This window comes from Cydia splendana, chromosome 9, assembly GCF_910591565.1.
Source record: "Cydia splendana chromosome 9, ilCydSple1.2, whole genome shotgun sequence".
In the NCBI taxonomy this organism is placed as follows: domain Eukaryota; kingdom Metazoa; phylum Arthropoda; class Insecta; order Lepidoptera; family Tortricidae; genus Cydia; species Cydia splendana.
In genome coordinates, this window is record NC_085968.1 from 18,764,393 (window position 1) to 18,787,074 (window position 22,682).

A 22,682-nucleotide genomic window follows, 5' to 3' on the forward strand; every position below is an offset into this window, starting at 1 on the left:
GTGGAGCATAAATAAAGTACTAAATGGTTACACAATACACATACAGTTCGCTCCAGTCGAGAATTAATGAACACAAACTAGACAGGCGGTAGCCACACTTCAAAGTTGGGCCCGTAAGCCAACTTCTTGCGCAGTGTGGCCTCGAAATCCGCGTCGCGCGTCGAGTCGCGGGGCGCCCGCGCGTCTCGGGCGTTTTCGCGCGCCACCTCGCGCGCTGCTCGGACGAATTTTGACACGTTGGCCACGCTTTCGCGAACTTCTTCGATCTGAATCTAAAATTAAAAACAGAAATAGTACTTAAAGTTATTTACCGTAAAATGGGGTGAATAGGGTCAAAACTGAAATTTAAACCTCGATAACATTTTATTTTTACATATGAAAACTGAATGGTGTATATGTCGCAGTACGATAGATAAAGCCGTTATATAGCTATAACCCTAGGGATATAATTATATGTCGTAACATAGTTATACGAAAGCGATTCATTACTATCTTACTAGGAATATAACTATAATACGTCTTTAGTTTAGTGATATAGTTATATTACTGAATTAAGTTTAGTGAAATAATTGTAGGTAGGAGTGCGGCGGTGCGGCGGAGGTATACCTAGTTATATCCCTAGGGATATAGCTATATGCCGTATAATACGTAATATTTGCTTCGGGTTGGTGTGGTGAAAAATTTTGTGTTTCACTCGGGGGCAAATTTTGTTTAACCCTTTGCCCCCTTGTAAAACAAATAACTATAGTAATGGATGATTTACAATTCCATGAAATACATTATTAGAATCCCACCTGAGTATCCTATCTTAGAACTTTTTTTAACTCATAATTTTTTGATGGAGTCAATGTGACGGCTGGCAAAAGCAAATGAGTTATTGCCTGGACTCACCTCATTATCAGGCAGTGTATGTGGGTATATCCGGACCCACTGGCCCACGCGCGCCGGCGCCCGCTCCCAGCGCACGCCGTTGCCCCACGAGCACGCGTTGATCATGCGTCGCCGGCTCGCCGCCGTCGCGTGCCCGCCGCGCCACGACTCGTCTTCCGTCGACGGTGTGGCCAGACTTGGTGTTGACTGGGATATATTTTCAAGTAAGGATAATAATACCGAATTATTTTGTGAAAAGATGTGTACAAAATAAATATTTTGCAATTGTTAAATCGGTTAATTTAACATATTATGAATAAGGGGGTTAAAACTAAGCAAATTGATTCGTTATATTCTTTACCTATGATAGTTAGGTACTTAATCATAATCATAAGTTATAATTTTTGGGAACTACCTAAGTTCAGAATTAGTTTCCTATGTTTTTTTAAACCCATTGCATCTTGGAGATTCACATTGGGTCAGCATTTCAGCAACTCTCTCGAAGACAAACAATCGACATGTCATATTAGAATTAATCGTATTTAGCTCTAGCAAAGACATATGTAACTTCGTATAAGACGAATAAAGTCTAAGGAAAAAACGTGCCTCGGAATTCAAGCAAAAGTCATTCTCGAATAGATGGCGCACACACCTTTAGCCTATCCTCGGCTAGATGGCGTGACGACACCGTTTCATATTTAACAATTTTAACACATAGATATCAGTTAATGAACATGGATCAAAATGATATAAAAATAATAAAATCATTTATCCATATATATACATTTTTTGATAACTTTATACGTTTTCATTTTGAGTTTTAGTCCTGTGTCGATAGATGGCAGTAAATTTACAGTGACTACAAAATTTACAATGACAGGACCCCTCTATACTATCTATTCTTTTTGGCTCTAGTAAAAAAGGAGTAGGTACAAGTCCCAGGTAGCCAGAACCAGCGTATATTTAATTACACAAACGGGTCTACCGCGATATAATTTCATTGTTTTTACCTTTAATTCCGACGTTTCAGCTGAGTTGCACCAGCTGTGGTCACGGAAAGACTGACGTCCCAACAAATGTCAACGGAGATATTAATAAAACACCACTAAACTACCCGAAATTAGTTTATAAAAATGTTCGGGGTAGACAAAGAAATTGCAGCTACCCGTTAAAATTTAATGTGCGAGCGACACTATTATCCGCGGATCGTGAGAGAGGCGATTGAAATTAAAAAACACCCTAAAAATTTCAATCGTGAGGACGGGTACAAATTATCGTCTACTTGGGGACCAGTGATTCAAATGTTGAAACCAGCGGATATATCTTCGGACCAGTGTACGGATACTGTGAGTGTTGCGTGTCGTGCCGTGGACAATAAACATTAAATTTTAACGGGTAGCTGCAATTTCTTTGTCTACCCCGAACATTTTTATAAACTAATTTCGGGTAGTTTAGTGGTGTTTTATTAATATCTCCGTTGACATTTGTTGGGACGTCAGTCTTTCCGTGACCACAGCTGGTGCAACTCAGCTGAAACGTCGGAATTAAAGGTAAAAACAATGAAATTATATCGCGGTAGACCCGTTTGTGTAATTAAATATGTGTACAAAACGCGAGAGTTTAAAGTGTTATAGAACCAGCGTATTCAAATGTTATCGCGATGATATAAACCGACTACCGATGCGCGACATCTATGTTCTGCCAACAGAACTCAACACAATCTCACAAGCCAGATTCTGTAAGGGTGTAAGGTAAACCAGCCGGAAAAGTAGTGAACGGCAGTGTCGATAGGTGGCGCACAAGTAAAAACTTTGAAAAATGGATGTGCTATTTTCGTTTTTAGGTTTTTTTAACATGCTGCTTACTTTTTGGTTCTAACTTCTTCAGAATCTTTAACCACCGACACAATTCACGATACCGGATCAACAAAGGAAATCAAATTTCCATTCAAAAGTTAACACTTCGAAGTCGTTTTTTGGCTGACAAATTTATAGACCTCTGGAAGTTGAGGATTTGAGGTGAATTTTTAGACGTTTTTTTAGGTGCAGTCTATAAATCCTTCAAAGTGATAAATAAAGGCTACAAAAATACAGTTATAGCGTTGGCATATTGTTTTTACCAAAGCCGTATAGTTGTTATCTGCGCCGTGATTAATCCAACATTCAGGAGTATAAAATATGTTTATTCTTGGTTTTATTGATCAGGTAAATAACCCTGATAATGTGGCAAGATGCCGAAAATTCGATTATTTGACAGACAATGATTCTGAAGGGATAATATAAATCACCTGGCAGTCGGATTCCTCAGGACTTCCTGAAGATGTGGAGGTGCTAGATGGGCTTCCGCTGTTTGCGTATTTTCCTTTGTCATTGGATTCCTGAAAAATATAATTAAAATGTGACAAATATCAGACAAATCCTAAAATTACATTGTTAGGTGTGGTGGCAGTCGCTCTTGTAAAAGCTATTGACTGCGACAAATTCGGGAATTAATTGCCCATATAACCATTCCAGTCGCAGAATCACAAAGTGGTAACTAAATGTCAGATGTGTCGTAACAGAGTCCACACAATGTGTCTAGAATTGTTTCGAAACAAAGTGTCGTCGCCGTGTCTACACTTTTCCGTAACAAGGTGTCGACACATTTGTGTGCACTTTGCGTGCGGTTTGCGACTAAATCTGACAGCAAATTTGTGACAGCAAATGTCAATATAAAATACCTCTTGAAAACCAAGGTTTGTCAAACTACTATTAGTGTCTCGTGTGCTCGTAATTCTAGTAAGTCATCATGGGCAATGCAAATGATAATAATCGACCGAAACCATATAAACACCCAACACCCGTCAACCTTTTACAGAAAAGTTTTTAAAGAAATTCAATAAGCTACTTAGGTCAGGCAACGAATGCTCCAAAAGTTGTAGAGGGAAATGCTCGGAACACAATTTTTGACTCCGTAACTCGGTTTGACAAGTTAGGAGGTGAACATATCAAAAGTCCCCGGCCGTAGCCCTTGAGCGGGGGGGAGAGAGGGGGCTTTGAAGGTCCCATTTTCCCGTTTTTCGATTATATTTCGGAAACTATGCATCTCAGCGACATGGCCACTTATACAAAATGAAAGTTAATTTAATTTGTTACAAGTTTATTCAGTCAATTTTTTCGATATGTTGAATAGTTTTTGAGATATCCGCTCTTGAAAGTTTATTTAGGGCTCTCAATTTTATCTTGATATATCTATATCAGTGAAGGTGCTAGGCCGTGTTTGGTATCGTTTTCGTATAAATCTGGGGTGCTGAATCCATTTAAGATATCACATTGACACCATTCCACAAAATAAAAATAAATCTTTTTAGGGTTCCGTACCTCAAAAGGAAAAAACGGAACCCTTATAGGATCACTCGTGCGTTTGTATGTATGTCCGTCTGAATACACAAAATAGTTCTTTACCTATAGATGACAGGAAAACCTATTAGAAATGTGCAGTCAAGCGCGAGTCGGACTTAATGTACGGAACCCTTAATACGCGAGTCCGACTCGCACTTGGCCGGTTTTTTTGAAACTCTTCTTGACGCTTAACCGCTGAACCGATTTCGTTGAAATTTGGTATAGAAATAGTTTGCGTCCCGGAACAGGACATAGGATAGATCTTATAACCAAAATCATTTTTTGAAGGTGTGAAAAGTGGCGTGGAAATTTGTACGGGAAATCAATAACCGCTGAACCGATTTATATGAAATTTGGGATGGTCTACATCTTTGATTTAGTTAAAAATGATGAAAAAACATGACTTCAAACCTAAACTTAAACAGTATTAACTTCAAGAAGTCAATTCTGAATTCCCCCCTACACCTCATTTCACACCTTTAAAGGATGATTTTTGAGATAACTTATTATATCCTGTCTCGGGACTCAAAATATATGTGTACCAAATTTAAATTAAAACTGTTCAGCAGTTTAAGCGTGAAGAGGAGTTTAAAAGAAAGTATTTTAATAAGTTTATATGTTTTTACTTCGGAATGGTGTCAATGTGATACCTTAACTAAATTTGGTACTGCGAATTTATACGAAAACGATACCAAACATGGCCTCATAGCTTTACTGTTGTAGAAGTCAAAATAAAATTGAGAGCCCTAAATTCTTATTACTTGGCCAAACTTGTGTAGAAGGAAAAGGTAAAATAAAAGTCTTCGGCAGGAATATAAGACACAAATATATTTTTTTTTGCGTTACTATTTCATTCATCAAATATAAACATACCTTGATTATACTATTCTAGTGAGATCCTCATAGATAAACAAAAACATTTACTTAAAAAATCACAAGGTCGAAATGTCACGGAACTTGTGAGAGTAATATGTGAAAAATAAAAACTTTTATGACAAAAAAAATCTGGACACAATTTAAGAATCACCCAATTGCGTCGAGGAATCATCTGTATTTTTGCTTGTTTCATTACCTCCTCGCTTCTTTTTTGTCCTTTGTATTCTGTAGCAATTTGTTAGATCTGAAAATAAAGATAACTTGCGTCGTCACGGATGTCGATTTATAGGTTTTAGGGAGTGCAGAATTCGAAAACGATGATCATTTTATAATCCAAGATGGCGGCTACGTATTTTGTCATAAAAGTGGAATCCAAAATAGTCATCATTTTCGAAATCTGCGCCCCCTAAAACCTATAAAACGATATCCATGACGACTTTTATGACATAGTGCATTGCCGCCATTTTGAAATTGAAAATGTTATCATTTTCGAAATCTGCGCCCCCTAAAACCTATAAAACGACATCCATGACGACTTTTATGACATAGTGCATGGCCGCCATCTTGGAATCCAAAATAGTCATCATTTTCGAAATCTGCGCCCCCTAAAACCTATAAAACGATATCCATGACGACTTTTATGACATAGTGCATTGCCGCCATTTTTAAATTGAAAATGTTATCATTTTCGAAATCTGCGCCCCCCAAAACCTATAAAACGACACCCATGACGACTTTTATGACATAGTGCATGGCCGCCATTTTGGATTCCAAAATGGTCATCATTTTCGAAAGCGGGGCCCCCTAAAACCTATAAAACGACATACATGACGACTTTTATGACATAGTGCTTGGCCGCCATCTTGGAATCCAAAATGGTCATCATTTTCGAAATCTGCGCCCCCTAAAACCTATAAAACGACACCCATGACGACTTTTATGACATAGTGCATGGCCGCCATTTTGGAATCCAAAATGGTTATCATTTTCTAAATTTGCGCCCCCCAAAACCTATAAAACGACACCCATGACGACTTTTATGACATAGTGCAAGGCCGCCATTTTGGATTCCAAAATGGTCATCATTTTCGAAATCTGCGCCCCCTAAAACCTATAAAACGACATCCATGACGACTTTTATGACATAGTGCATGGCCGCCATCTTGGAATCCAAAATGGTCATCATTTTCGAAATCTGCGCCCCCTAAAACCTATAAAACGACACCCATGACGACTTTTATGGCATAGTGCATGGCCGCCATTTTGGATTCCAAAATGGTCATCATTTTCAAAATTGGGGCCCCCTAAAACGTATAAAACGACATCCATGACGACTTTTATGACACAGTGCATGGCCGCCATTTCGGATTCCAAAATGGTCATTATTTTCGAAATCGGCACTCCCTAAAACCTATATATCGACACCCATCTCGACTTTTATGACAAAGTGTTTTGCTACCATCTGCATGCAAGACATTTCTATTATTTTTACGTACAAAAATGGCCCCCTGTCAACTTCAATCGAGATTTAATCGATAATTTATTCGATTAATATTCAGATTAATTCAATTTCAATCTATGTTAGGTCGACTAAACTAATCGCGATTAAAATTTGAGAATTAACTTTTTTTATTCCATTAATTAGTCGAATAAACAGTTAATCGATTAATGCCCATCTCTGACCACGGCATTTTTACACTTTGAGAATATCTGAAAACAAATCAACACAAGGAGCCATTTTGCAAATCCAGTAACATACCAGTAACTTAGTTATTACTTTTGACAGCGCGTGTCATGTGTCAACACAGAGTCGACACAAAGTCGAAACATTGCAACTACTTTGTGACTGCAATATTTCTCAGCCTTAAACCATATTTATACATCATAATTAACAAGTTTCGTAGTATGTAAAGCGTTATTTCTGTTATTTAAGTATAGTATACGCATCGAAGTACTAAAAATGCTTCAAATAATATAGTTATGAACACAGGCACTGAGAAGTAAACAATTTCATTTCCGGCTAAACTAAAACAATGTGGTGGCGCGTTGATTATATTACACTTAGTTTATCAAATCACTCGAGCAGTTTAATTCCCCATAATAATTTAAGTCCTATTGTAATATAAATGCAAACAATATATAATTACGTCTTGTAATCCGTTTTAGAGATGGCGTATTAATGTCACTTATTTTTATTTAAGTATTTTTCCATCTGACAGTTTCCATTTGACAGGAACAAAATGAACGAATGAACGAATGATTTTGGCATAAAGTAGTCGCAAACCCGAAACAATGTGTGCACACGGCGACCACACTTTATGTCACTTTGTGTCATGTGTCGACCCTTCCCCATTTCTGGTAACTGTGTCGACACGGCGACGACTCTGCGACTGGAATTGTGACCGAAACAGACGGTGTCGACACAAGATGTGTCAACACCGCGTCGTAACGGCGACTGGAAATGGTTGTATGGGTGGGTTACCGACAATGCCGACATTACAAATTACCGGCCTAGGCAGCAAGTAGCCCCTTACAGCACGTCACGCGGGCGACTTGCCGATGCCACTGAAGTACTATGGCGTCCACGCTGTAATAGTCTGAATGGGGTCGCACTGTAATATCACACTTTAAAGATGATATTAACAGTTACCGTGTCTTTGTCGAGAGAGGGCGCTTGCAGCGTCACGCAGTGTATTGGCATGGCGCGCCGCCGCCGCAACGGACGTTGGCGACCCGCCGACGGTACTGATGTACGGGGTCGCTGCACTGTCCGCACTGTGCTGTCGCAGCTGTCTGATGATGCACTAGAAATGATTTAAAATATACAACTGTAGTTTTTGTGGAAAAATGTTAATTGACTACCCGGCCAGCTCAACAAGACGGCTACGATCGTTATTCTGGTGTCTTTTCTATCCCGGCCACGTCGACCTCACAATCCACACCCAGCACCGAGGTTCACCTGTAACACTTATACCTGTTGATGTGTGTAGCCGGCGGCCCCTGCAGCAGCAAGACGGTGTGCCGCATGGGAAGACCGAGTATGTCGAATAGCTCGTGCAGCATTGGCCTCTTCACGGTAACATCAGCCTCGCAATTCGCCATCAACTCCAATGAGAGATTCACCAGAAACACTCTGTATACCTGTTGATATGCGTGGCAGGAGGCCCTTGTAGAAGCGAGAGGCCGGTGTGCCGCATGGGGAGTCCAAGCAGGTCAAACAGCTCGTGCAGCATCGGCCTCTTCACGGTCACGTCGGCCTCGCAATCTGCCGCCAGCGCAGGTGAGAGGTTCACCTGAAACATAAATAAGCAGGTTACATTACCTCATTTTTGGCACTGAGAAGTTCCAGTCCAATGACTGCTTATGTAATCATTATTATTATTAATTCTTTATTTCAGATAAATTTTATCCATAGAATTGTTAGTTTGGCTTATGACTACGTTAATTACTTAACTACTACTAGGTACATTAAATAACTATTTAATTATTATTAGATCGACCCAAAATTTCAAAAAGGTACAATCCACCCTCTCTGCTATGACCTTAAGTATACTGTTGTGACTGCCCCGCACCCGACACAACAGAGACGCTATTCGTTTACGCCGGATGGCATAGAAGTCATCAGTTCGTTCCGCGGCGAACATCCCTAAGGCGCTGCAGTAACGGGGCAGTCCCAACAGCATCCTGAAGGCGTCGTTATATTGGATTCGGAGGGCGTTGTATGCCTTTTGAGTATAGTTGACCCATATATAGACTGCTCGTGTAATGACTGCTGTGCCTGTTCATGTAGAAAATCAACCAACATTTCGCTTATACCCATAACAAAGTACATATTATGTATTGATGGCGTGTCAGCAAATGGGCAGGTTTCCTACTTTTCCTATTTATGATGTTCATATGTACTCGAAAATCGACGAAAAATCTAAACGGCTAGCAATGTCCAAAACCGGCGAATATGGTTATTATATGTACTATTGTTGAGGACTTAAGTTCAAAATGACTCTAACAAGTCCTATACAACCATAGAACTCGAATCATTAATTTCCTCGCAAGAGTTTCATTGTCTGAGCTAATGACCATCAAGCTGGATCTTATACCCACCAGGTCCAGAACTAACCTCCAAGAGCCATGGCTTCAAAGCATCATCCAGTAGAACATCAAAGCCATAGAACTCGAAACAGTTCCTCGCGGGTGGAGTTCCTGTGGCCTGAGCTAAGAGTGTCAGGGTAACTAAAGCTCGGATCCGCTGCCATACAAGCCACTCCGTCGCCTCCCAGCGGCCCACTAGCGCTCGGCGGACTTGTTTCAATGTCCACTTGCAGCCTGAATTGAAAATTAAATATATTTATGATATGCCTCAAATAATTAAGTTAAAATTCGAGTTATTTTCCACCGAGAACCGAGTGTTTGTAGAGACTTGAGTCTTTTTAAGTCAACAAAATTTTTTTTTACATTAAAAATCAAAATGCATTGTTTTCTTCTAAAATTTACGGGCTATTCGGAGGACCGAGTCCTTTTGAGTTGTGCTTAAAAAGACTCGTCAATAAAAGACTGAACTCAGGACATATAAGACTCGAGTCCCTACCAACACTACTTAGCTCTAGCGGAGCATGTCATCAAGTTCTATTCAACCTTTTTCAGTTGCCTTATACACATAATTTACATAACATACAATCAGCATAATGCGGGGTAAATTTCAAATACTCACCGCTGCCTATTCTATCCTTGCACTCCGCATACCGAGGGCCTGTTTTGTTGAGAGAGGAATTCGTCAAGTGTCTGTATGGGTTGTGGATGTCTGACAAAGTATATTTGTCCGTTCCTGAAAGAAAATAGCATAAGTATTATTATTTAAATATGTTAGTGTAATACATACGACACAGAAAAACGTTCCTTTAAGTTAGGAGGTTACCTCAATTGAGTCGAATTGTAGACGTGACTAAAGCTTAGGACCCCTAGGCTTCCATGAGCCGTGGCACAAAGAAAGTTATTGGTTTTCTTACCGAACCTAGCCAGTCCCTCAGCGTACATATACGCCGTGAGCGGTCTGTACCCGGGCACGCACACGTACAGACGCAGGTCGAACTTGTATCCCGCTATGAGAAGCGGCCGCTCGATGTAACGCTGCACGACCGCTGCGCTGCCGCACCGCATCTCGCAGATGCTCTGAAATTGAGATGAGAAGGTAAACGCTCACTCGACTCACTTCACTTCACTCGCTCGCTTCTCTTTTCTGATAAAAGCGTAGAAAAAGGAGAGGTGGACGTCGTGGACGATTACGACTACTGACACTGCAATTTTTTTATGATACAGGGGGCAAACGAACAGACGAATCACCTGATGGTAAGAGTACATACCCGGAACAGAAAAATGCCCCGGCCCTGGCTCTGCGCCACAGGCTTGTGGATCCACACTGCGCCATCCTGCTCATGCCGGAGTCGGGAGCACTCGGCCACCAGCTTGGCGTACTCCAGTGGGAGATGGAAGCAGGGTGGGCTGGAAATAAAAGCACTGTCAGCATCAAAAAGTGGTCAACTTATATCATAATTCCTATGGTAACAAAGGTAGGTAGAGGTACCTAAGTTGCAATTTATGTACTATCCTTATCTTATGAAATTAATTAATCTTTTGTAAAACTAAACGTAGGTAAGCTAATTTATGAATATGAATTGAAATCGGCTATGTGCTGGATTCGACTCCATGCAGGCCTCCAAAAAATCCGGAACCAAATAATATTATTCCGTGTACGGGAAAGAAAACAATTCAATAAACGGAATAAACCAAACCATAGAGAACTCGAAACAGTAATACCCAACTTTTTATTTCCAGCCGTAATACAGAAAACCCGGCCGTTGCGAACCCGAAGTTTTGTGTACGGGTATAAAAATATAAAGTCACACGGCATTACGGGTAATGCCGACAGGCACGCGACGCCCCATTCAAATCGACGGTGACTTGTGCCTTTTCGCTGCTAAAATAACATCCTTCAGTCATGTTTATGAAATATCAGACCGAGATACCACTGCGAATATCTACACTAGTTGTTTTAACCTAACCTTTTACGCCATGTCAATGAAGGAATAAAGTGTCATCAACGCCAAGCCACAAATAGCAAATCGTACAAGTAGACAACCCGTATAACATATCAAGTCATGGCGGGCACGAAATTTACTGACTTTATATCAAGTCGATGGCGGCGATAATGTTAATGATGTTCTTCGTTTCAAATTGCAAAGATTTGATCGGGACGTAGGTACGAGTGTGTAAAGAACTGAAACAACAAAGTATGCCGCAAACTAGGCCTGTCTTTGGTATAAAGATAGATTACAGATTTTCTGCAGATATCTGACAATATTTTTTATAATGGAATAAGTACTTTAAGTGATAGAAAACCAAAGTCAAAAGAGAACAAGAGACCGAGTTAAGTACCATGTACCTACCTACATAATTTTAATGCTTTTTCCTGGATTTCAATAAATGCAGATTATTGTTTCTAACTGCGAAAAACTTGAAACGGTTGAAATGACTTGGGTGTACTAAAACGTCACCAAAACATGGATGTCTCTCAGAAAGTGTAATGAAATCGAACCACGCCTTCTTTCAAGAAGGCTGGTGTAGTAATTTTCAGTGGTGTCTCAAACTATATGATGCGATTGCTTTCTAAACCTCGAATCGTTTTCAAACTTGTAAAATGTAACGTGAATTCTATTCTATATACAATACAGTTCAATTTTTTAAATACGTCTGAAGGAGATTGGTCTGGCTATGGAATACATGTTTGGATTCTAATCTAAGATCTGACGTTGATATGTCGATATAACGGATCACGTTTGCTGTTTATGCTGCAATTGACGTAGTACCTAGTTTGCTATCGCGATTATCTCTCTGGGCTAAAGCTAAGAATTTTTACTCAAATGAAAATGATGCAAATGGAGGTTATCAGACAAAAACCGCCTAAGTGCGAGTCGGACTCGCGTTCCAAGAGTTCCGTACATTACCCAATTTTTAACAATGTATTTTTATATGTGAAACGCGAGTGAATTGCCTTTATAAAACCCGTAGGGGTCGGATCAAAAACTAAGTAATTAGTCCGACTCACGCTTGACTGCATATTTCTAATACGTTTTTCCTGTCATCTATAGGTAATATAGGTAAAGAACTATTTTGTATATTCTTTTCACAATTTTAGACCCAGTAGTTCCGGAGATAAAGTGGGGGGGGGGGTGGTAATTTTTTGACTATTTTCTTAAATAACTTCTAAACTATTTATTTTATAATTACAAAAAAAATATATTTGAAATTTTCAAAATGAGCTCTTTCATTTGATATGTAACACGATATAGTTTAAAAAACATTATTTTTTAATTATCTCATTTACCCCCCAAAAGTGGCCTCCATGTTTAAAATTCATTTGTTTACGTAAGATGTCCGTCTTTTGGTCAAGAATTTACATATGTGTACCAAATTTCAACTTAATTGGTCCAGTACTTTTGGAGAAAATGGGCTGTGACAGACGGACAGACAGACAGACGCACGAGTGATCCTATAAGGGTTCCGTTTTTTCCTTTTGAGGTACGGAACCCAAAGAAAAGGTTATTTCAACTCCGAATCGCGAGAAAAAAGTGTTATAGGATAATTCGCCAGTAACTGGCCACCCTAAACTAAAAATATTTATATAGCTTACAACAAAAACAACAAGCTATCTGATCCGTTTGCCCTCTGATAATTTATTTACAACCACATTCGATTGCGGATTGCGTAACTTGCGTGTTCAAAAGTCATTGTTTTTGCCTCTTTTAATCGACTCAAAATGTTATAACGATTGGTGTTCAGCCGATGTCGATGTTTCTTCGTTATCGGATTCGTAAACAAATTCCGATGAATGGAGTGAGCAACGATTTCTATAAATACGTATTATTAGATTACCGAAGAAATGTTTTTCATTCTGTTTATTTTACATGACAGATAGAACCCCTTTGTACCGGAACCTCGCAAATGATTGGGCATCTTTAACCTCCCGTCTGTTAAATTTAGGATCCTGTACAGATTTTGCAGTCACCTTTTTCATTTACATATTATAAGAATTATTTTTAGCCTCTATAGGTAAGTACCGCACCACCGATATTTGAAATCTTATGGCCTAAATTGTAATTGAAACTGGCCCATATATTCAATACATAAAATGAATTGTAACTTACCTGAATTCGTATATAGATCCGTAGATCCTCCTCATACAGCGCAGGAGTCTTGACAGACTGTCTTTCCGGCAGATGGACCCGCCTTTGGGTATGTGGTTCATGAACTGTAACAAATGTAATTGACATATCATAGTATTGTAAGAATTAAGAGTCATTTGAGTATGCATTTGAAGAATCCGACTCATTTTTACGTGACTCTGTGCTTAAAAAACTTCCAAGTCTCTAAGCCCTCAGTCGAGTACTTTATAAAGTATTTTAAGCGCAACATAAAAGGATCCGAACCTTCGGATAAAGACCGTCAAAAATTTTGTAGTAATAATATTTATGCTGTTTTGCTTTATAGGAGTGTCACGTGCGGTGCGTTCGGTTAACGTGATGTACACACGCATCCATGAAGTCCCTACTTACTTTTCGGGCTCCCTTCTTGTCATACAGATGGGGTGTCAATAAAATTGTACAGTCATCGCTGTAGCTTGCTCGCATGGCTACATTTACGTACGAAAGTTAACTTTTATAAAGCTTATTATAGACTACAATATATGAATTACTATCAAATCACTTGCATGCATCTCTCAAATCATGGACACTGATCGCAATACTTATTCGCTATCTGGCCACTATAACCTGCCAAAAATAAGGTGATCATAAAAAAGTGGTCATTGCGTTTATCTAAATTGCCAAATCTAAGTGGCGGATGATGGTGAACGATGATCCAATGGAGATTAAAATTTTAAAAATTGCGACTGCACACTAAAAATGCAGCAGAGAACAGACAACAACAACCAACAAGACGTAGGAATATCTGGTGACTAGAGATGGGTAGGGGTGAGTAAATACTGAGTATTTACTCGGTATTTACTCAAAGCACCCGATAAATACCCGTATTTACTCATTTAGGTGGGTAAAAACGATTGCTTATAAAATATTCAAAAAGTGAGATTTAAGAACAAAATTGTCTTTTATTGAGGAGTGCTAACGTGTATTAACAATATCTATATAATAAAAAGCATATAGGACGCTTAATTTAGGAAAAAAATGTAATTATTAGTGAGAGGCCAATTGTGATAATGCATAGTTAACAATTTTGTTTTAAATAAGAAGGTATTTACTTTAAAAATATGGTACTTAAATTCTATCGATGTTCTAGATAACTGCATGTCGCGCAAAAGTGCGTGTTTACGCGGCACTTACGACCTTTTATTAAGGGTTTTTTAAAGAAAACTCAAAAATGGCTCGACCGATGGTGTTCAAAATATTGTTTTTTGTACTCTATTATACGGCTAATCTCCCGATATGTTTTCATATTTTTTCTGAACGTTGGTTCTAAAGTTATAGAGAGATAAACATTATTTTGGCCTTTCGAAACGGTTTTTTTCCAAAAATATTCAATTTATCCAAATATGTTCTTAGAAACATTCCCGTTATTTTTAAAGACCTATTTAGTGATGTGCAATACGTTGGTGGTTTCTGAAATTTTTTTTTGTGACAATTAGTTACATGTATGGAGTGCCCCTCTTAAAAATACATTTCTTACAATTTTGAGTACTTAATCCAGTAGCGGCTTAAAAAATACACCTATATTTGAAATTAATATGCCCCTTTCAGCACTCTAAATAGTTTATACCCACCAATTTGGGTAAAAACGAGTAAATACGGGTATATTGAGTAAATACTGAGTATTTACTCGGTATTTACCCGTGAGTATTTACTCACTACCCATCTCTACTGGTGACGTACGCGAGGTTGCACATTGTTAGTTATACTATGAGGTAAAGTTTAAAAAAATTACCAAGACATCGAGAGGATCCCACCCGCACTTCTGTACGGACTTACGGAGGAAGAGATAGGCTAGAGCCCAGTTGGTATTTTTTTCAGGTGCGGAAACCAGGGCTCGGGGCCGGTATTTTTAAAAAACCCCGAAATAGCACAATATTTATAATTATTTTATGGTCTTTACGTAGGACTGAATCATGTATTTAGGTAACGACTTTGTATTATTAGGCTGTTCCTTTAAAAATGAAATAATATACCAAAGAACGTAATAATACCGATATTTTTGTATGGAGCAAATACCGGTTTCCGAGCCCTGGCGGAAACCCATAATCGTAAGCTGATATGATGAAAAAGAAAAAAGATGTTGTAACCTGCCAATCACCCAGGGTTTTGTAATCGGCGACTGGGAAAGCGCTTGTCTGCCAGTTGTGACACGCCTGCTGTACCTCTAGCACACGATGAACAAGTTTCAAGAGTGAAGCTTACCTGCCAATCGCCCAGGGTCTTATAACTGGCAGCTGGGAAGGCGCTGGTCCGCCACCACAGATTCCACCGCTCCTCAACGCATCCATTGTACCCCTGATATATGCGCCAGCCACGCTCACTGCACACCTAATCAGAAAAAGGAAAATTACAGAAATGGATGTTTATAATTAACAAAAACATCCGTACGCTGCGTACAGCGTCAACCGGAGACCAAACCCTCAGTCTACCAAAGTAACAGCTAAAGGTCTATATGAAATTAAATGTCTATTTCAAGTCAAGGTCATTGTGGGTACGTTATAAATAGCCTGGCCCGACTAAAGGCTTGATAAATTTGTCGCCACTGTCTGTGCACCTAACGACACGCAACACAATTATTCATAGCCATACAATTATTCTGATCGAGTTCCTAGACAGACCAGTGAAATGAGACCTTAACATTCATAAAAACTGTTCGTAATCAGAGAACGCTCTTACATTGGGACGCTTGAACAATTAATTATACGCATGGCAAATGGAATTAACTGTCTAAAACACTAATGGATGTCCAAAAAATATGTCGTTGAAAATGAAGCCGTATTACAAAAACATACGTCGTATTTTGCAATGGTTCATTGCTTGACATAATACGCCACGAGTGAGTGAGTTTGATACAATGATTTCTTTAACCTGGTTGAACTTTGTTGTCATGCTGGGGTAACCTAACCACCTGTAATCTATTGTAAGTTAGGTAACTCCGACTTAGCCTTCCTACGAAGCTAATCAATTATAACTCGAATATCAATGTTATTATGATGAAATGTCATATTATTAGATTTTTATGTATTATTTTACTAAGACATTTGTTTATTAGTAGTTCCATTTGAAACAATAAGGCACGTATTTAACCAGTCAACTAATTAATCGAATTTGGGTAGTTTAAAAAAATTGAAATGGCTACTAAAATTAATAGTTTGGCAACTAAAACGGAGCCTTAAAATATATCAATATGAGTTGTATTTTAATGCCGTTACAGCTTTTGATTATTTTAAGGCAGGTACCAAGTATTTATTTGGCAACTGAATTAATATATTGGAGACCATTTATGAAGCACATTTTAAAAAGAAAATTACACGGTCAACTTGGTCATTACACGGTCAACCTAACACGCTCCTCCTCGCTTCGCTCGTCGTCGCACCTATCTGTTGACTCTAGCAGAACACGGTGGTAACTATTGAAATTAGTAATTAAAAATTTAAAGATCTAATGGTATAATGGCCATTAGGCGTCTCATGATTAGAAATTTCGACTATAAGTATACTGACCATTGCGTATTGGTAAACTAGTGGCTCTGTGAGCTGTAGACCTCGCGAGCAGTGCTTTAAATAACATGGTGCTAAGAGCTTTAAATATAGTAAATTAAAAAAAAAACAATACGAAATTTATGTGTAAAAAAATACAAAAAGTTATAATATCCCAGCATACAATTACTGGGGATCGAACCCACACCCTCTGTGCAAACAGAAAAAGCGAACGTTTACAAACTGAGCCAAATAGTTCTTAGATGGGTTGACGAAATTTAGCTACTCCTTCTCAAATTAAATTAGTTAAAATTAAATATCTCAATACCTCCGAAACCAGCGATATAAATTTTCTGAATTTTTGGCCATTTAATCTATAAACATATCTCAAAAAGAAAACACTCGTATGGTACCGATACCACTATTTGTTTAGGCGCGAGCTATCACGACTCCGCCATTTTAAAAAAATTCAAAAAACCGGACGGACAATAAAATTTTATTTAGACATAGAATCCAGTCACCAAATTTCACGAGATTCGGTTAAGAATTGCGACCTGTAGAGGAGAACATCCGGACATACAAAAGCAAAATGCTCCAGTCGAAACGTAGACCTTCGCTACGCTCCGGTCAATTAATTTGAGGTTGTTTTGTGTAAAAAGTGACCAATATTCATTAAATTTAACTGCTTTCGTGTTAAAATACTACCTAGCTGAAACGATATGCTCAGTTATGATTAGTTGATTACTTAGGTGTAAACAACTAGATGACAACTAAATGTTATGATGGTTTTACAATATTAGTTGCCAATTTATTATTTTAGACGCCAACTTATCACTTTAAGTTCCCTATAATTTTTTTAGGTGGCTTGATTTTGCTGCCAGTTTTTTTAATAATATGATGCAGTTTTTTTTTTGGCGCTAAAATATTAATACACAGCCAAATTATATTATTATATGCCCAATGAAAGTTCCTGTTTAATATTTTAGTTGCCCGGTTAATAATAAGCCAAACAATAAATGCTGTTGGGCTCAAGCGGATCACTTTATTATATTGGAATTCATGTATCGTTGATGCCTGTATTTACTAGAAACGGGGCATTGGGTGTGTTTTGTGCCCACCGAAGCCGAATAACAACCTATTCGTTTTTAAGTTCTAATAAAAAGTTCAACTGCGAATAGTCCGAAAAACTTACGCGGCTCTACTGCCCTCTATGTCTGTCTACCTTAGTCAGTTTTTCTTTAGGTAAGCCTATTGTTGCGCTTGAAATGTCGAGTAATTTCAATTCAAATCTTTTTAGAAGCAAACTAAATCTAGTTCTAATAATAGTATAACTAATTCGTAATTAAAATCTATAATTATATTATACTTGTCATTATTAGGCATAACTAAAATAGGACTTAAAATTAAAGCTTAAAGTTAATAAATACGACAGAAAGGACCTTGAAAGTATTCAAAGTTTTAGCTTCAGTTAGCAAGGGCACCCCTAATATAATGCACTTAAACACGTCGTTATGCAAAACTTTTCAGCAAAAGTAGCTGTTGCCAATTTGTTATAATTAAGTTTTGTAAGTTTGCCTGCAAGTTTTGTAAGCTTTTCCTTTTTGGCGTCTCTCCAAGCATGATGAATTTTAAAAATTTCGCATTAATTAGTGCTGTTGTAAGCGAAGTACGGATGTTTTGACATTAAGATTAAGGGCATTTTCACACTGTCCGATCCGATACCGGATATCGGATACGACTACAAAGAAACAAAAAGTAACAAAGTGCATTTTAAGGTTTTTATACATTCATTTATTGTTTGTTGTTCAAAAGAAAGCGTTAATGCAAAATTAACTTGATGCCATAGGGCATTATCTAGCAGCTGTTTTTCTCCGAAGGTCATCTGACATCCGACATCGGATCGGACAATGTTATAACACTCTAAGCGTGGGTTAGATAAGCAATCTTCAGCGAATATCGTCGTAAATATCATATGTCGGCAAAAGGAGTTAATGTACAAATTATACAGTAGGTATAGCATAGCCGGATTTCCTTCAGACACACCGTTGTCGACAAATAAGAGTATCTTCCTAAAATATGTTCATAATAACTTGAAAACTTAATTGCATTTCGTTGACCTTACCTTCTTCCTGCATATGTCAATGGTTCATGTAAGTAACAACTTCCTTGGCCGGTGTACGGCCCTTTCTTTTATTTAATTCTTTTGTGTACACCAATCCGCATTCCGACACGGATTAAGAATATGAAGGATATTTTTGATTGTGAACAGGTGGTACTTCTTCCTCATTATAAGATAACGACTTATTTGTAATTGGGTTGTAAAGTGCATTAAAATTAAGGTCACTAAGAGCCACTGATGGTGCCGACATGGCTCCCTGCTTCAGCTGCCATAAATGCGGTCGCAAATGCCGGTCCCGCATTGGCTTATACAGCCACGAGAGACGTTGTTCCTCGCTTACAGACGCTGCATAAATCATCTGTCAAGATGTTAAAGGCCTGAATGATGAAGAGCCACTTGCACCATTCACTAACCGTAAGACGGGCCAGATCGTAGGTCCATATTATTAGGTCCCTTCAAACGTTGAGTCTTCTGATACGTAGTTGCCTAAATCCCTGCCGAGGTTTTCTCGAGGGGCTACAGTATAATATATGGTTCTTCAAAAAAGGAATATACAGAGTCGGCAACGCACAACACCTATGGAGTTGCAGGCGTCCACAGGCGGTGACTGCTTAAGTGCTTACCATCAGGCGGGCCGTATGCTTGATTGCCACCGACGTGGTATAAAAAATCTTTGCTTTATGTGAATATATTAGGTAACATGAGTACCTTAACAAGTAGACTGGGTCCCGAGCCATTGTCGTTGAGTCTGTAAATGAACGGCTCGTCTACCTCACACAGCTCCGCCATGACTCGTTTCTCCTTTAACAAAACAACATTGTTAAATATTCAACAAAACAAATATTAACCCACTTAAGAAAACAGTCCAACGTATATTTTATTATCTTCGTCAGCAGTTCCACTACTCCAAATGGTGCGTGCGTGTGCACTGTGCAAATGCACGAGTTACCTCCCTAGCCCTACTACCTATTACTTACGGCTCAATTCGGGAAATGAATTAGACATTCACTAGATATGAAATAGTAAAGATATGTGACGTTCCGCGGCAAAAGGTACCTTATGGCGGCTGGCGCCGCGATTCGGGAAATGAATTAGAGATTCACTAGATATAAAAATAGTAAAGATAATACATCTTTACTATATATCGTATCTAGTTAATCTCTAATTCATTTCCCGAATCGCGCCGTTAATCTTTCATTTGTGTGTGTGTGTGTGTGGTGATCAAAAGTCGTGGGTTGAAACCTCGGTTGTGGCACGTATAGAGCAGCAAAAGTCGATTTCGAAAAAAAATGCCAGAAGATGACTAATAATTCGTTCAGCATCCTTAGCTTACAGACAAATATTGACGTGATGACAATGGGATCAACCCTTTCAAACAAATATTTTTTCCAATTGGCAATTTGAAGCTAAAAGCAACCTCGAGGCGTTTTATTAGGGATTTTATATCGGTTCTGTTAAAAACCGAAAGCTCGAGTACAACAAACACAATCAACGAACTGATTAACGTACCTTTCCATATAACAATATTAGCAAACGTTGTTAATTATAATTACGATTAAAAACGTTTGGTGCAACCACATCTCAGGCTCCCAAAAATTAATATTCCCCCGTTCCCCTACACTACTCGCCTAACTATAAAGAGCAGGCGCTATCGTTTAACTTAAACTAATAATAAAATACATACTTATAGGTAAGCGAAGAAGCTAAGGTTGGTAACTAACTAACCCATAAGTAACCCGTCGTTCACCGACTGAATACTTTATCACCTACTGTACTGCATGTCGTTTTTAAGTATTCTGGCAAATAATTCTGATTCTGATTCTGAACCAGCTAATACTTAAAGTTTCACTTCTTAGCTTGTTTGAAATCATAACTTAGTTCAAAACAAAACTCAACGATCTTGGTTTGTCCCTACCACTAATTCGCCACGGCGCTCAAAACTTTCAACATATCTACAAAACCAAACAACCAAAATACAAACCTTATACACATGCCAGGCTGTTCGCGATCCATCAAACTCGTGCAATAAATATGCAGATGAACACGTGTCGGCGTATGATGTGGTTGCATGTCAGCTTATCGCGCCCGTATCGAAAACCATCGTGAAAGTTCAGACACTTCGCCGCGGGAGCGAGCGATTCGACTGCCCTACGCGCCCGCCCGCCCTACACTGCCCTACGTATCCTGATGTAACCCCCAAGTGATTTGTTACTTTGTAACAATTCGTGACACGCCCGACTTTCTTCAAAAAGCTAACCACGATTGCATTTTATCAAATGAAATGACTTTTTATTGCGGTTCACAATTAACAAGAGAGGATCGTTAATATAAGGTTTCTAACATGAACAGACAGCACGCTACCCCGTGACCTTTTTGGTAAATTACATAATAACTCTGCAGTTATTGCAATTCTAATCGCTGGCATAAAATTTTATGGTTTTGCAATGTTATTTTAGAAGCTTTCGTACTTTTATAAATCATGAAGGCCATCAAAACCTTACTTTGAAATAAATATCGAAGGTTATCATTAAATTAAATCGGCAGGTAAACGGAACGTTCATTAAAATACTTTAAAGTTAGATTGAACTCTGAACTTCTGAAGTAGTTAATGTAATTGATGTAACCTAATTTTGCTGCGAGGCTTGCGTGCCACGCGCTTCCTAAAAATACAGCGAGTCTCGACTACGTTACTGTCGAGGGTTTACACAAAAACCTTCTTTGCAGGCATTTTAAAGCCTGACCAGGAATATATGATCACGCGCCATGTTGCGGAATTTCACTAGAATTATTTTTTTCATACTATACTGAACTGTCACACTATACATGAGAATAACAGCGCCCTCTTGACAATGATAATATCTGGTCAGGCTTTATTTTTTTGGTAAAAATAAAGGTAAACATGCTGCTGTGGCGGCATTATATACTGCTCCGGCGTGGACGCGGCCGCTATAATAGTAGGGTTAGTAAGCGCATTGAGTATGCACTTTTGTTTCAGGCGATGCCGCTTGGCACGATTGTTCCTTAGGTCAAACAAAGCTGATTTGGCCCGGTAGCCACGAGATCGTACCGTGCATACCCCCCAAAAAGGGGTGGTGAAAGGGTCGGCTCCTCAGGTCCAATCTATGCTATATTTTTTCCTGTTCTTAGCAACTAGGGCAAGTTATGTATCATTTTCGTATAATTTAGGGACGAGGAATTTATTTTTGAAATAATTATTATACCTACTTTTGTACTTTACCTATTTAGCGGTGTCAGCACGACTGCCTTATATCACAAGTCTTGCAATATGACTTCTATTACTTGCCAGGGTTACTCACATTACTCAGACTAGACTAATTTACCTCAATAATGCTAAAATTATCCGAACTGAATTCCATTTACAACTAGCAAAGTCAACGTTTATCGTCATTAAAGTAAAGGTCTAAAGTTTGAAGGTGAAATAAAACTATGCGTCGTCTAAAATGTTCTAGAGTGACACTAGTAAAGTTCTATCTGCAGAATAAACTTAGTATTGGGGCCCGTTTCAGGAAAACTTCTACCTAAATATTTGTAATTAAATATCACACTATCAGATCCTTACATGACAACGGGACCAAGTGAGAACTATACCTACCCTTTCAAATAAATTTTTTTATTTTCACCACACTCGTAAAGGCTCTCTTTATTATTCAAAAACTGATGAGAAAGTTGCATTTTATCCACA

At 38.6% G+C, this 22,682-nt stretch overlaps 1 protein-coding gene across 2 annotated transcripts; it reads right to left on the reverse strand.

The window, feature by feature from the left end:
- Positions 1-71: 71 nt before the first annotated feature.
- On the reverse strand, positions 72-21,193 carry LOC134794037 (probable tubulin polyglutamylase TTLL2). Of its 2 annotated transcripts, XM_063765741.1 has the most exons (13): positions 20,961-21,193; positions 19,688-19,780; positions 15,584-15,709; positions 13,325-13,428; positions 10,484-10,622; positions 10,130-10,292; positions 9,835-9,948; positions 9,244-9,449; positions 8,268-8,419; positions 7,777-7,930; positions 3,158-3,247; positions 892-1,077; positions 72-272 (listed from the first exon to the last, which is right to left on the reverse strand). In XM_063765741.1, exons 2-13 carry the CDS (start codon positions 19,766-19,768, stop codon positions 78-80), a joined length of 1,710 nt encoding a protein of 569 aa, XP_063621811.1. In that variant the 5' UTR covers positions 19,769-19,780; positions 20,961-21,193; the 3' UTR covers positions 72-77. The 2 variants fall into 2 exon arrangements, with proteins under 2 accessions (XP_063621811.1, XP_063621812.1); XM_063765742.1 differs by lacking the exons at positions 15,584-15,709; positions 19,688-19,780.
- Between the last annotated feature and the right edge of the window lie 1,489 nt (positions 21,194-22,682).